We start from the raw sequence: 17,023 nt of genomic DNA, 5'->3' as shown, positions 1-17,023 counted from the left end.
AACATACTGCTGTACCTGCTGTACCTGCGAATGTGTCGTTCTTGTACATAAAGACAAACCAAAGTTAACTTTTCCAGAGTTTTCCAGAGTTCATCTGCTGAAAACATGAAATAAAAGTCTCCTATCAACTCAGTGTTCTGATATTGAAGCTACATTTTCATAAAGTGGATGACATCTGCAGTATCACATTTTTTTAAATATATATTATTGCAAAATGAAATGCATTAAAATAAATGATTGGACACATCACTTTGATTTGTACAGTTTATATCTTGTCTTCTAATTAAAAAAATAACAAATAAATAAAAACCTTCTTTTTGAATGCACATTATCTCACTGATAAAAGTATTGCTGAGTCTATATTTCTACATTTTACTGCATATTTTCAGAAAATCCATATATTATTCGGTGTACACAGAACCGCCAGAATATTTGTTTCTAAGGTTGATGTATTTAATAAATTAAAAAGACGACATGATTCTTTCACATGCATGTGCAGTTCTGCAGAAATCTGAAGGCGTGTCACTTTGTATTGTTGGGTGTATTATACAGAAACAGCAGGTCGTACATGAAGCACTGAGACTCACAGCTTCACTGTGTACCCGACCCAGAGAACAGATCAGCACTGGGAGGAGAACTCAAGATTAGTGGAGGAGAAAAATACCCTCAATTCAGACCGTCAGAGAGGTTACCACCGCAGCCGACGGCTCTGCTTGACCCCAGCAGACCACCGTCCATCTCTGCAGACGGCAGGCGGCTGGAGGAAGCATGAACCTGAACTAAATAGAGAAGAACATCTATTACAATTCTCTTCCCCTCATCTTTCAACGTCGGCTGTGCCCTTTTCGCTCTCCTCTCTGCCGGGTGATTTGTCCCGGTTCCACCTCGCCATCAAGAAACTGGCTTACTACTTTATTCCAGCAGATTGAGCACTCAACCAAAGGCTCTGGCCTTCATCACCCCTCTGTTCCTGCTCTATATTCCTCTCTTTTTCCCTCTTCTTCCTCTCTCCTGTTGATTTTGTTCCTTTCTGTTCTGTATAGACTTATCCACAGGCTAATACATGTATACAATTAAACATAGGGGTGAGTATGGGCAAGAACCTGACGATACGATACGTATCACGATACTTTGGTCACGATACGTATCACGATATTGTGATATAAATAATCAGATGATTTTGATCAGAGGACAAATTGATTCCATGAAATCCCATGAAATCCACTGGAAAAAATATTGAAAATAAAATGAAAAAGGATAAAGTACTGCATTCACAACGTGTCTAAACATGAATCTTTTTTTTTTTTTTTTAAAGATCGATCTTTGGAGTTCATCAAAGTATCGTTATATATTGCCGTATTGTCATTTTTACCCACCCCTAATTAACCAGCAGCAGCCCCACATCAAACAAACACAGGACTTTCACCCAAAAAGACGCTGTTTGTTTCCTGGGTTAGTGTTATCGTTGTTACGTGACAAAAGAACGTCCCTTTAAGGGTGGTTGTTATGTATTAATGGTAGTTATTTTACATTACTGTTTTCACTTTTTTTCTACTTTTGTTGTTTAAACCTAACCGATTGTTTCCCCATGTTAACTACGTACCGTCTAATTCAAGGCTAATAAAACGTGTTTGGTTCATATTCTGTGAAAAAGACTCCATATAGCAGAGGGTTGTGAAGATTGCTTACGTTTTTTTTCTTCAAAATGTAAAGTTTATTGTCCGAATTTGGTGATTTGCAGGAGTAATGTCTGAATTTTAAAGCTAATAGGTTGTTTTAATAGATTGCACTTATCAGTTTGTCAGCTAGATTTTACAGCTTATCCTAAGGATGTTCATTGACAAAATAAAAAAAGTAAAATCCTTCACATACACGACAGGAACATTTTCAACATGGAGCTCGAGACAGAAAAGCCAAAAACCACGGATGCCCCTTTTTTCATGAATTGCTTTTATCCATTTGTCCCGCTACTTTCTGTCGCTCCGGTCGGTAACAGCAGAAGGTTACGACGCATGAACAAAGAATCCAATAAACCTTATTTGTGAAGTAAAAAATGCTTTTGACTCATGACAGTAAGTGAAAGGAAAGGTGTAAACGCACTGCCAGATTTTACAGCGGTCAAGTTCACAATTGGAAATAAAGTAATAGAAAATGAATAGAATACAAATCCAATCAGGGCGCGCTGGCTCAATGCAGATAGATAAAAAAGAAAAATCCCCCCCCACATCTGTCTAAAGTGTGTGTGTGGGAGACAGAGAGAGTGTGTGCATTCACCTAATGCTGAAAATGAAAGAATCATGGTTCCCCGGTCTACAGGTTTCATTCCCGCTACTCTAAATTAGCTCTTGTCGCGTCTCAGGATCATAAATTCCAGTCTAACCTTATATGAGAGCACCGTCTCTCAGTCCCCCAGCACTCTAACTGGATCACACACACACACACACACACACACACACACACACACACACACACGCACGCACGCACGCACGCACGCACGCACGCACGCAAACACACACACACACACACACACACACACACACACACACACACACACACACACACACACACACACACACACACACACACACACACACACACACACGCAAACACACACACACACACACACACACGCAAACACACACACACACACACACACACACACACACCAAAGCGAATCATCCTCTCCTCCACCGCCAAGCAAAAAGACGGGGAAAACATAATTACCATCAAACAACTCCATCTCCATTACTCTACTGGGAATTTCTACTGCTTTTTATTGCCACCGTGATGCATCTTACGGAGGGCTGCTGGAGTGATACACCTTGATTTATTTCTCATTCTTCGCCCACAAACGGGTGTGAAAGAGAGAATCAAAACAAAGCTGCAGAACTACGTGTGCGGTGAAATGTCTCGTCGTTTCCTCTCAAGAAGAAGATTTAAGAGTCGTATGAAGATTCGGGAAGGTGAAAAACAATTTAATATAAGCATTTAGATTAGAGTGGTTGCTGTTTTTTGTTTTTTACATCGCAATACTAAAAAATACACTGTTCCCAATCAGGAGTTTAGAGGAACTACATTCCTCCCGCCTCTCAACACGGTGACGGCTGAGCTGCAGGCTCACAGATAACGGACGACCCCGCTTCCTGCCACAGATGTTTACAGGGATGTAGCTCAGATAAACTCGTTGTGTGCTGCTCGCTTAACAGCAAAGAGCAGACGGACCGATGCGGCCACTATCTGGTGGACATGGTTGAAGCTTTTAGCAGCTCAAGAGCCAGGTATTTCCTTCAGGAGTTAGTGCAGACCAGAACAAAGCTAAAAGAACTTCCATTCATTTGGGGGCCAGAAACAAATGCATGCTCCATGTTTCTGTATCGGGACTGAAAGGTGCCTTTTTATGTCAAAGCAACAGTCCAAAAACCCAAAGACATCATTTTACGATCATATAAGATCCTCACAACTAAGCTTTAACGATTACCAAAATAGTTCCCAATTATTCTTCAGATGATCAGCGAGTTGATAACCTGATTTATTATTTCAGAATAAGAAGACTTTACGTCACATATTCTATGTTACTGTGTCAATTGTTGCCACTATAAAATACATCAATGTAATGTATATAATTCTGGTAATGTATGTACAGAGAAGGAGGAGTTTTGATCCGTGAGATCATGATATTTGCACATTTATTTCAAATGATCTACTCTTTTAACAAACTACAGCAAATGTGGTTTCAAACCACAGTGAAAAAAATCAACTCCTGCTTCTACACACATTACACATCTGTGCATAGACACACACACACACACACACACACACAAGCAGCTGAGGCCGGTGGGAGCAGCTTAAAGCAGCAGATCAGAGCCGGGGCTCCACCGTCAGACAGGCTGGGTCAGGGAAAGCTCGTTCCTCTGCATCGATCTCCAATGATCTACTTTAACAGACCAAACAGCAGTCGATGGCCGAACAACCCGCCGCCGCCTCCTCCAGAGCCTCCAGAGGAGCAGACAAAGGAGGCCGATGGAGGGGGGGCAGCAGAGGAGCACCGACAGATACACAATAAAAACCTCATCCAGACGAAAGTTTGGGAATCTGTTCGGATGTTGTTGATTATTCTGTTTCAGTTTTAACAATTATGTATGCAAATCCAATTCTACTCGTTTCTATTTGCTGCAAAAACATGCCTCATACAGTTTTACTTCCTCCCTGCGAATACATTTTGTCATGTAAGCCCTTTTGTGAACCTTATAAATGCACATCGCTGCATTTGCCTAACAAATACTAACTTTTATAGGTTGAAGACGGTAGGAGGATAATGCTCATCTTTGAATTTGAGGAATATCTGGAACATAATAAATCCATTTAACCCTTATGTTCCAACTTCTCATATTCTGAATTCTCAAAATGCTTCGACTTTTCTAGCAAAAATACAGCTTAACTATGACTTTTTTCTCAAACTATGAGAAGTTAAATATTTTTCTAAATTACCCCGAGACTGTGAAGACCAGGTTTACAGCTCCACGCTCACAAACAGGGTGCTGCCAAATACATGGAGCCATTTTCCACTTTGCACCGCATCGATTTTTTAGAGTTTTCTGTCTACACACACACACACACACGGATGTAGCTGTCCGTGGTGATGGATGGAGGACTTTGATGGGAAAGTGGACCAGTGTGCCCTCCTGGTGGTGCCGGGTGCCGTAGCAGCGGTGACACAGCAGAAAGAGATGCACCAGGATTGAGATGGAATCTCTGCTTTAGGGGGAGTTCTCCTGAAACATGACCGTGAACATGCGGAGCACACTGACGTGGATTATACTGCAGGAGTAGTTTGAGAAGTCTCTGCAGGCCTCTGGATGTTTTTTTTCTTTGCTGTGAAAACTGGGTCAGTGTTGGTATCTAATGCGACCGCTGTGAATCCAGACTCACTGCAGCCGCTGTCGACTTCGGAGAAGTCAGGCTTTGACAGCTACCTCTCAACTCTACGGGGGGCCAGAGTGATATCTAAACATAGACTTTGAGAGCGTTGCCCCCCCCTTTGAGCAAAGTGAGGGTTTACGTTTTCATTCTTAAAGGATTTACTCTGAAGCAATGAAAAATATAAAAATATGGGTTTTCTTTTACACTTTTGACACTCTTATTGTATTTACGACCGTCTAGTCGTGGTTTAATGAGAAACATTTCGAGCAAACATTTATATTTGCCTCCCAGTAGAAAAAGTATGTTGGCAACTGAACCTGGATTTTGAGGCAAACATTCATTGCTGCCAATCTAAATCCTCACTTCCCTCAATGCTGTTTCAAAATCACACCACTTCCTGTTACTTGTTGCGTCTCATCACCATCCTTGCCACTGGATTTCTAAACAGCCAAAGAGAGCCATTAGAAGCAACCAACTAGCATCGTGGACACCTATTTAGTTTGGCTAAATCTGGCTCTGACTTATTTCTGATCTCACGGGGAACCCTGGTAACAAAAAGAAGTCTTGCCAGCTAGCACCACCCTCTCACCCAAATATGGTCACTTCTGGGTCCAAAAAACAAAGATGCACAGTCTGTGGTAATTAACCCACGTCTGTGATTCTCAGGGCGATCTTTCTTTTTACTTAACATGCTATTACAACGCCTCTAAAATTTGCTCATACCGATAAAAGTTCAGCAAGTTGCTTTGTCTCGTCGGCTGAGGTCTGATCAGCCAAAACAAACATGCGAAGCATATGCAAAAAAATGAAATGTCTTAAAAAAAGGATCCAGGCCCGTGTGATGGGTGGCATTTATTGATTTATGCACTCGGTGAGAGGGAATGTCAGACAGTATGTGTGGGTTTTAATGCACGTGAAACATGACTACGTTAAAAGGGACCAAAAAAGCTTCAGCTCTCGCCTGACATGAAACACTTGCTGCTGGGACAGAAGACACACACACACACACAGAGAGAGCCCAGCGCTCCCACCCACAGCATGTGGCCAGAGGGAGAGGTCAAAGGTTAACTGAGCTAGGGTGTTAGGTCAGGAGGGTTAAACTGGACACTTTAGCACAGCGGTTGAGGGTTAACAGGAGGGGAGGGGAGTGTTGTGTGGTCCAGGTCCTGGTTACGTGTGCAACACATATCTCGTGCCTTTGCTCGTACCCCGCGGGTCACAAGAGAACGTTTTGTGCATGTCAGCTTTTTTTGTGCGAGTGTGAAAAAAAAAACACGGCAAGAGTGTCGGACGAACATGTGTGTTAAGCAGCTTAATACCTAGCCAGTCGTTGAACTTCTTAACCTCGGAGGGCAGGCCCAGCTCGGTGAAGTCGCCCATGTGCAGCAGCACGTCGCCGTAGGGCATCTGGATGCCGTCCGTACGCGAGTGTGTGTCCGACACACACACGAACCGGGTGTGTCCTGTTGGCTTGGGAGTGTCATAAGGAATGGGGTCCACCCTGAAACAGACAGACAGACAGAGAGACACGTTACTTCTAGGATGACACAGCAACCAAATACATGTAATTAATATAGTTTCTCAATTCTGATATTTATATATATGTATGGATGAATTATAGTTGAAGGCAACACTCCCTTGCTTTCAATAAAAGGGTACAAAAATACAAAGAAAACTGGAGTAAAACAGTAAATTCTGCGTCACTGGGTTGAGATTTATAATGTCATCGCCTCACCCTGAAATTCTGAGTGTTGTGTGTTTGTGGTGTTGGCTCCCTCTATTCTTTGTACATTATTAACAACAGATTCAACACAACAGTCAAAGACTTGCACTTCTTCTATTGTGCTGAATTGACTGTTTTCATGTCAATGCTACACTTTGTTCTGCTCTGATCCGTCAATCACCGAGTCTCTGCAATGGGAATAAAATCCTTCATACAAACTGCAGTGAATGCTATGTTATGTTTGAGGAATGTTAGGATAGAAATAAAATAAAAAGTATTCTGTGAAGAAGATTCCAACCGATTGAATAATGACAATACATTACAATTGCTTTCGTGCAGGAATTCCACATTTGCCCTCAACTTCAGAGGTCGTTGTTTGGGAAAATGTTCAGTCCCTGATGTTTTCAGACATTTAATTGTCGGTAATAAAAGCTGCGGCTTTCTCATAATGTTTCCAGCGCTGTGCACATTTTAGTACACACTGTCAACAACAGGCACATATGTTTATTTCTATGTTATCACAAACAAAAAGGCCAAAGTCAACCACTAATTTAGACACCTGGCTTTGGTTTATTTTCTAATTTTGATCATTAGTCACTGTTAAAAAAAAAAAAAAAAGAGAGCTGCAATTCAAAAAACGTGCCCCTTTTCCTCTTTGTGATATTTAAAAAAAAAAGAAAAGGTGTTCTTGATCCAGAAGCAAATTTTGAGGAAATGTATGCTAATTTCATACCAGAGAGCAGAAGGGAGCACAGCTGAAAACTGGAACCTTAAAAAGATCATTTGTTGAGCAAAATAAATTACACGCTCCGCAGAATAATGCATGCAGCGGAGCAAACAACGCATCTCAAAGAAAAGAGGAGACATTACAACGGTGGAAAATGTGTAGTCTGGGCTGGAAAACAACCAGCGCTCAGGTTGATTTGTGCTCAGAAGGAGGGCAATGGCTGTTTTGTGGCATCAGATTGGCTAAAGAGACGGTGAATTAAGGCACGCCATGTCCTTTCTATCCATTATCCAAAGGAAAAAAAACACTTAGACCCAAGTCTGGTTGGAGAAAAAAAACAACCTTTTATTCAGGCTTTTTGTTCGATGTAAGCACGTCTGTTAAAAAGGAAGAAAAACCTGTACTTCTTTTTCTGACTTTTTCACTCTGCCACTAGACCATTATTTCATTAGAAGGGATGTCACTCTGTCGAAAACATCACACATAATCAACGCCGCAATCTCCAACCTGACAAGACACACACACACACACACACACACACACACACACACACACACACACACACACACACACACACACACACACACACACACACACACACACACACACACACACACACACACACAGTTAACGCGCATGTCGTCATTAACAGAGATGGAGAAAATGGACACCTCGGCACAAAAGAAAATCTTACCGAGGGGGAGGAAACGTTGAGTCTGACTCGGGCGGCAATTTTCCTGTTTCCCCAATTTCTGTGGCACGTTGAGCAGAATAGTAGATACGGAAAAAATAATCTGTTGCTTCCTGTTTTTAGCCAACGCACGTCGTTTTTGGACAAAGACTTCTATCATGCTATACAAACACCAAATCAACATGAGGTGTCTGTAAGGTTTTGTTCGAGCATGAGCCTCTACGACAACTTCAGTGCTTTTAATCTCAGAACGAGTGGAGGGTTTAACGCCATTCTGGTGCAATACATTTCTTCATTTGGAGAGCAGTATAAGATATTTTCAAGAACTGTTCAATTTGGTTGACATCTGGTAGCAAATGGTTCATATAATGGATTCGTAAGGCTTCTCCAGTTATTTATTATCCCTTTATTTTCCCTTTAATTTGTCACCCATATAGTTTATTTTCCCGAAAATGTACTTCAAAACTGTTAAAATATCCAGGTGTGAATGTTTTCAGCTCCAGGGAAGTAAATCTCTGAAACTTCATCTGCACTTTTGCAAAAATAATGTAAATCCAATGTTGTAGCCAAACAGGGAGATATTAAAAGGGAAAGCTACCTCCGTAGTAACAGCGTAGCAAAGCCACAAAGCTGTTGCTTCACAATGTCACCACATCGAATAATCCTCGTCTGTTGCCACTTGTGTGTAGTGTAACCACCATTTGTTGTCACCATCTGTGATCCGAAGCCAGCGTCTGCAGCAGCAGCTGCATGCTTGCTGCATCTCGAGTACCTCGCCACTGTGTTGGTCCTGCTTTTGTACCAAAAAACTGGATGAATTAGAAGCTGCGAGGCAAGGAATCTTCACCCCGACATGCTAACAGATAACAGCAGGGCCTGGGTAAAGAAAGAAAGCTGTACACTCGACCGAGGCAACTCTGGCTCTGCCAACCAGATGAAGGTTGAAAAGTTGAACCTGTTTCCGATCCAGCGTTGGTCAATCAAGTGTGCTCAATCTCTAAATCATGGTGTTGAATGTGAACGCCGTGTTTCTACAGTTTACCTTGCAGTCGTTGCACGGGGAAGATAAAATCATTGCTGCCGCGATAAGTTTCCAGAAAATTCTTCAACACATTAATTACGCCTTCAAACTGGACGTCCTTTATCACATATAATGGTGTAACCAGGATGTGTTTTCTTGTTTTTTCTCGTTTGTAGTCAGTCAGCAGTCCGTGTTTGGTCGCCCGTGGTCCCGTCCCGGCTTTTAAACCGTCACAGCGAGAGCTGGGAGATCTCAGCTCCGCTCTGAGACACTGGAGCCGAGCAAGCCGGGCCTCAAACACACACAGGACACCACGAACAACAGAGATAATGATATTTACTATCGACTGTGTGCAGTAAATAATGCTCCTATGTACACACACACACACACACACACACACACACACACACACACAACCACATGAAATGGAGCCGGCAGAGCAGCGCTATGCGTCTCAGCGTAGCTGGTGATTACATTTGGAGCTCTGAGATTCCTGGACGTCATGCAGCTTTACAGGATTCGACAGTTATCGTCATGGAGGAAGGACGAACCCAGAACCACATGGGATGACTAAACACACACACACACACATGTACATGTGTATATGCACACATACAAGCATGCATATTAAGACAAAGCCAAGGGGGAAACAACCTCCATCTCCTCCCCTTTTCCTTTGAGATATAATCCACCCTGAGAATGTAAGTAAATACCAGCAGCCCCTATCAATTAAGAGCAGGCCCGGGCCAAGAAACCTTCATGATGGTGCCGCACAGGTCTCACACACACAAAACACACACAAAGAAAGAGGGCCCCTGTCTTTCCTGTTAACATATGACTGTATAACAATCCAGAGGTTCATTAGTAATGTATACAGGAGTTCAGGAGTTCAGCAGAGCAGCAACGGCCTCTGATCTATTGTAAACGGAGACAGTGAAAATGAAAAAAGTCTTGTTGCGCTCCGGCAGCAGGTAAAAGAATATCCTCCAGTGACAGAGTGAACTGCGTTAGCATGAAGGTTCGTGTTAACATGTCTGAGCTTCGCCGTGACATCAGAGGGAAGACTGCAGAGGGAAAGCAGCGGAGGAGGGGGGGGAGAAAGAGAAATGCTAATGCGCTCAAGGAGGGCGAGAGCACACTCTCAAATCCGCCATGACATCGGAGCTGACACAAAACCGAGGTCTGCGGCTGCAGAAATATCTGCTCGATGAAGAAATGTCTGTGATCCTTTCGGCGGAGAAACCTCACTGCATTAACTTCTTCTCACCTACAGCTGGAACACTTATCCCTCTCCGTTTTAGGGAGGAGGAAAACCCATCATTGCACCTTCTGCAAATTAACATTCATTTCCATGCAGTGCAGTTTTTTTCTTGGGTAAAAAAATGTTTTTTTTTTTATTCTTAATGGCATGCTTGTGTTGTGTTCTTAATGGCAAAATGCACAGATGACAGAAGATTTGGGGACAAAATCATTTTTCCTCTCAGAAAAATCAAACCATGAAAGGTCTTTTTCACTTTGCTTTTTCTAAACGAGCTCAGATTGAAATCTATTATTGTATTTTGCATCTGCTCTTGATGCTTTTATTATTTGCACTATCCTCTTTTTCTGTAACTCTATACATTTCTCATCACTCGTCTCATCTTAAAATCAAATTCATTAATTAAATCAATTAAGTAATATCATAAAAACCCTCCATGAATCACATAAATAGCACAAATATAATATGATTACTAAAATAAGACCCGACAAGCTTTAGGTGCTTTGCTTAGAACAATGATCGCAGCCCAGAAAACCGTACAAGATGAATGTGAAACACTACATGGTGGAAACCTGGATGGAACCCATAGAAAAGTTATTGGTTACATGTGTCGTGTCGGAGAGAATAACCGGGAGAGAAGTATGAATCAACGTGGGAGAGACGGACGGAGGGGAAGGAGGAGAGCTCCTCTGTAGTCTGTAGGAGGTTATTCAATTTGACTGAGCACACTTGGCTCCGTGGCCTTTTAGAAAAACACACAAGCAAGCAGGGTCAAAGTTCAGCCCGGAGCTTGCTTTTACAAACGTGACACTTAACTCGCTGCAGATAAGAAGGTCGCGGCCTGTGTCGCTCTCGCCGGCTCGTCCGGCTCTTTAAGGACGCCACATAATCCCTGAGATTGATTGCAACACTTCCTACCGGGTTTTTCCACGCCGCCAAAAAACTGTCAAAGCTCTTATCGTACGTTCTGGTTATTAGTTACATTAAATCCAACGCCATCCATCACGACGACGGTTAACTTCACGTATGTCTCCGAGGTATAAAACAAAGGATCAAACACCTTTTTCTCACACATCTCCATCCACAGTTTTGAAAACATTCTTCAGCTTTCAGAATCTAATGAGAAATTAAACAAATGTTACTTTTGTAGATGAAAAGAGCGAAAAGAGGGTTATTTTGGCCAAAACATACAGACAGCCTGAGTATTTCTTAATACATTGTATTATAAATAACATTCAGATAATATATATTAAGCTCATCTTTTTAAATTGTTAATGTTATTTTAATTTTATTGTCTTTCTACTGTCTTTTTACCTCATCTTACCAACTATAAATATCGATTCTCCTGCTCTGTTGATGTGTATATATGTGCTTATGTGCCCTGTTTTGCTCGTCAAAGGCACTTTGTAAGCTGCTGTTTTTTTAAGGTGCTTTATAAATAAAGTTATTATTATAATTATTATTATAAGTGAGGATAAAAATATTTGCTTGGGAAAGAGAAATTGTGTTATTCTGCATTTTCCTTTACAAGTGCTATAAATAATATATGTTGTAAATACTTGTATGTCCTTGTTTTAGCTGCATGTCCCCTTCTGTGCAAGTATATATATATATATATATATATATATATATATATATTAGTACACATACTTGGTCACTAAAGCCGACTGTGATTCAAACACTTAGCTCCACAGTAATTCTGTATCTACTCCATCCCGTAAGTATGTGAACAATCACGTGTCGGGCATTAACATGCAGCTGTAGCGGCCTCCGCTCCTCTGACAGATGTGAGAACCTGGCGGCTGGGATTTGATCCCATGCAGCCACAGAAGCATTAGTGCGGTCGGCCGCTGATGTCGGGCGACACGCTCTGGCTCGGCCTCGGCTCCAGTTCAACCCCAAAGGTGTTAGATGTGGTTGAGGGTCAGGACTCAAGTTCTTCCACATCTAACTGGGGAAAATATTATCGGCCAACACAGAGCACTGACCTGATACCAGGTTTTAATGAATAAGTAAGTAATGTATGGCTCTCTGTGTCTGTGAGAAAGTGACTGGGATCGTTCTTTCAGGCTTTTTGTTCTTCTTTCCTTGTTTTCCTGACTTTGTGAAACAAAATGTAAAATAATTCTGATAGAATAATAAATCGTACACCAGCAATCTTGGTTGTATTTTACTTTACAGTGCTACTTGTTAGCGTAGCAACCGTGAAAAACCTCCGAACAGCTGGCATTTTTGTTTTCAGCTCCCTCACCTACGTATAATCAGACGTTAAGGACCAAAACAGCCTTCACTAAATCATGTAAACCACTCAAAACAGTCAAAAGGTAAACTATTATGACTTATTATAAGTAGAGTAACATAGTATATTAAGGCTGGCGTGAATTTTCCGATGCTTCTGGTTGTCATTGGGTTATTCTTGTAAACGGCCTGTGAGCTTCCCACACAAACGTGTCAATCAAAGTCTCCTTCCACTTTATATCTGCTGCAGGAGGATTAGAATTCAGTTCCTCCTCCTCCTTTCTCCTTCCTGGTCCTTCAATGGTGAAGGAGTCGCCCCGCTAATGATTTCTCATCAATTAAGGCCACCGGTGGGGACGGAGTCACGTAAAAACCTCCAGGGGTCAAAGGTGGAACTGTGGGAATAGACTAGCTAATCAACTAAAGCTGACCCGCTCATACATGTCAAACAGGATCAAGACTCGTACGCTCGCTGGTTCAAAGGCTATCAGAAAGACAAAGCTAGAATCAATTTGAGAGAGTTTTTGCGTGTGTTTATTTGTTCAGACTAAATAGACACGGCACAGGTTTGACTGGATGCAAGCTGCAGGTCATGACAATTCAAATAAGGAGTAAACAGAATTCCCTTTGCTTCCTGAATTTGAAAAACACTTCCATCATGAAACGGGATCGAGGGAGTTTTTCTTTGAGGTTTTAGAGGAAACTGTGTGATGGATTTATTGTCTGGGAACTTACCATTAAAAATATTATGAATGTTTGATGCTTAATCATTTAATTAGTTGATTTACAGAATGTTCAACAATGTGAATATTTGCAGATTTGTTTTATTGTTTTTCTTTTAGCGATGCACCGATCAATCAGCAGCAAATAGAAACCGGATGGTTTTCAGCTCGGTGGCCATGATCAGTGCCATATTTACATTTTTTTTGTCACATTTATATGCGTGTTCCACCCTTGCATGATAATTTTATGTTGGCAAACAGCAGCACAGTCTATTAAGTCACAGTCACACACACAAAGCCCTGAATGGTTTCAAGCAACTCATTGAACTGTGGTATAAAATTGTGGATTTGAAGTCACTTTTAATTCACATCATCACAGTTTCTATGATCAGACCTTAAATCACAGCAGACTGTAAACGGACCTCGGTCGAACTTCACAACAAAGAACGTGGAAACCAAATAGTTAGCGTTTCTTCCACTGAGCTCACACCGTCTTTATCGCTCTTTCAGGTGAAACATCAGAACACAATGCTCTCCATTTCTTCTGTCTATAACCTCTGCATCAGTTCCCCCCCCCCCCCCCCCCCCCCCCCCCCACCACACCACACACACACACACACACACACACACACACACACACACACACACACACACACACACACACACACACACACACACACACACACACACAGTGCAATACCATTTCTCTGAGAGGAGCAGAGAGAGAGAAAGAGAGAGCGCCTCTCTTATCTTCTGCATTTCAGCTGTCTGCGCTAATTCAATAAACTTCAGAGGAACAGAATGAACACAGAAATATCGGAGAGGCTGCTGCTGGTGGTGGTGGGGGGGGGGGGGGGGGGGGGGAGCGGGGGGGGAGAGAGAGAGAAAGAGAGGGGGAGAGAGAGAGAGAGAGAGAGAGAGAGAGGCAAAGGTGGGAGAAAGAAACAACGAAACAATAAAACCCAACAGGAAAAAGAGGGCAAAAGCACATCTGAATGTAGATGCAGAATGATGGAAATCCACAGCAGAGCATCCAGAGTGCACTGTAAAACAATATTCAAATCAGAATTGATTTTAAAGAATAATGAATGATGGCCTTTGCCTTAATGCACCCCCATCTCTCTCTCTCTCTCCTCCCTTTTACTCCATTTGTTCAGGCAGGGTGCGTCCTCCCCCCCCTCCCTCCCCATAATGGCCAAGTGTGGCACACAAAGCCTGCGTTAGAATATCAGCACAGGAGAAACCTGCCGGCACTGCGCTGGGAAATAAATTGCTTCTGCTAATGCCCCTTTCATTACGACACAGCCCTTAATTGTGCTGCTGACAGTCCGCCTGGCTGCAGGGGTGATGGGAGGGAGGCTGAGGAGACGGGCATGACGTGTGGCCCCCGGGGGCCAAACAGCAACCGGCACACTGCTGGGAGAATAAACTAGTGGAGTAGCTCACGCAGAGCGCACAGATAATAAGAGAAAACAAACATGCCGGTCTCAGTTTGAGGTACGCTGCCGAGGTGTTTTGAAAAAGGAATCAATCAGCTACTACTGTACACTGCATTTAAGAAGGAGATATCGTTCTTTACTTCAATATATGTATTCATAGTGAGTATATGAAATACAACGCATTGATATACACCCAACAGCATAAACACGAATAGCTCAACCAGCTACAACATTAATTTGCATCTGATGTCTTACTGCACCAACGCTAATAATCTAGAATTAAAATGTAACAACTATACTATGATACCTTGATTACATTATTTAAAATTGTATATACTTGCATACTTTCACTGAATTGTTTTGTTTTCATTAATCATTGTATCAGTACTTTTACTTAAGTAAAAGATCCTAGTAGTTCTTCCACCACTGGTAATTATCATAATGACACCGGCTCAGTCGGATTCTCCCGGCCTGCACTTTCATCATCAGCGTCTCCCTCTTCACCAGCCGCCTCCTCCTCTCTCTCATCTTTCCATCTTAAAATAATCAGCTGTAGACCACTTCATTTTTTGGAAGACGGGCAGCGGCTAAAAGGATCATTTCGTAAACTTTTCCGCTGTTACGTACATGCACATAATGCACCGACTCCATGCAAGGGAAATATCTGCTCCACGTGCACAAACGCGGTGTGGCGAGCACAACCATTGCACCAACTGCTAAAAGCTCATCAAGCAATGAATCATTGACTTGCACACAAAAATTATTGCATATGTGAGTGATCAGGAATTCAACACTACTGTCTGTTCATATTCAATCTTTTTAAAGCACGCTGTAGGAACACGCACTGCTTCCTGGATTTAAGTTGGTAGAAAAGCATGTCTAATTTACACAGTACCAATGATCATTAGTAATGAAGGTGTGCAACATACACAGATACCTGAGGGTACCCGAGGGTAACAGGTCTCTGAACAAAACAAAAAAGCATTAGTTGCTGCTTCTGAAGGAACGGATCCTATCCCAAGGATGACGACACCACCAACACTGTTCCGTCTCTCTGATCACTGACTCACAGGCACACATTTGATGACTTATCTCCAAAAGTAGGACGCATTAGCCAATTTCTGAATACCTTCCAGAAACGAGACTCATCAGCATCTAGCCTACAAGCTTCCATCGAATTAAACGGGTCACGTCTATTACATAAAAAAAACGCTGATTACCAGCAAGGTAAACTCAACACACACACACTAAACTGCATAAACGGAGGGCTTGTCATGTTGAGGAGTTGCAGGCTCCGACAGCTTTGCCTCCATTTCATGTCGAGAGGGAAGTGACATCATCAGGAGACGGTGCCCTGCGATGCCAGGCTCCGGGGGCTAAGAGGCCAAAAATCTCAAAGACATCAAAAGAGCTTCAATCTCAAAAACAGCGGACCTGTCCTATGTCAACTGTCACTTAACCCCCCCTCCACCACCACCACCATCTCCACCTCCACCACTAGCACGGTCCCGCCGGGCTGCAGCAGCAGGTCAGGGGTGGAGAGGGAACTTAATCAAGGGTTCTCCAGTTACAAAAGCCCCTCTGCTCCTGCCGGCAAGCAGCGGCAGGCTGACAAACAAACAAAAAAGGCCACAAAATGGGACCGGCTCTTTGTTCTCGGGAGACCTGAAGCATGACTGCTGCTCCTTCACTAACTGTTCAGAAGGAAAAACAGAACAAAACAAAACAGGAGGCTGCACCATTAATTGGAAACTCTTGCTTTTTGATTAATAATCACAGATTTCCGGGGCCACACGCGCATTTTCAATTCCTGAAAAGTCGTATTATGGTTCATCAATAGCGTGATAATTAAGCCTGCCCTAGCTAATCGGTCATTTTGGTCTAGGTTGACTAAGATTTCATGCTCATTCATTCATACTTATTTCCAAGAAACTTAAACGTTTCAGCAGCTCTGATGATTGATCAAGGAAAAATGTAAGCGTCATTATTTCTGCAACTAAACCTACAAGAACCTTGTATAGCTCATCTATCTCATCCACATATTTCACGTGGAGCAGATTCTGCCGCTGGTTGTTTTAGAATCAATGAGAAAGAACAAATTGCTGAGAGACTACAAATGTCTGGAAGCAGGCTGGAAGAACAAGTTTTTCCATTACAAGTGACCAATCAGAACCATGTAACCCAAACAAGCGTTCAAGTACAAAAGTATCCGTGGAAAATCCAAGACACAAGCAACACAGATCATCATCTGGAGACACTTTTTATCAGACGACCACAAACCCCA

The 17,023-nt window shown here is 42.4% G+C and overlaps 1 protein-coding gene across 2 annotated transcripts in view; it reads right to left on the bottom strand.

Annotated features, from left to right (window-relative positions):
• The window catches only part of mpped2a (metallophosphoesterase domain containing 2a), a 61,114-nt gene that overhangs the window by 33,251 nt on the left and 10,840 nt on the right, over nucleotides 1–17,023 (bottom strand). For both annotated transcript variants that reach the window (XM_084025837.1, XM_084025838.1), the window contains exon 3: nucleotides 6,240–6,421. In XM_084025837.1, the coding sequence (XP_083881963.1) occupies nucleotides 6,240–6,421 (182 nt within the window). The remainder of the gene's footprint in view (nucleotides 1–6,239; nucleotides 6,422–17,023) is intronic.

Source organism: Eutrigla gurnardus (assembly GCF_963514095.1).
Source record: "Eutrigla gurnardus genome assembly, chromosome: 1".
NCBI lineage: Eukaryota > Metazoa > Chordata > Actinopteri > Perciformes > Triglidae > Eutrigla > Eutrigla gurnardus.
The sequence above is the reverse complement of the archived record's forward strand: the minus strand, read 5'-3'. Positions and strand labels throughout refer to the sequence as shown.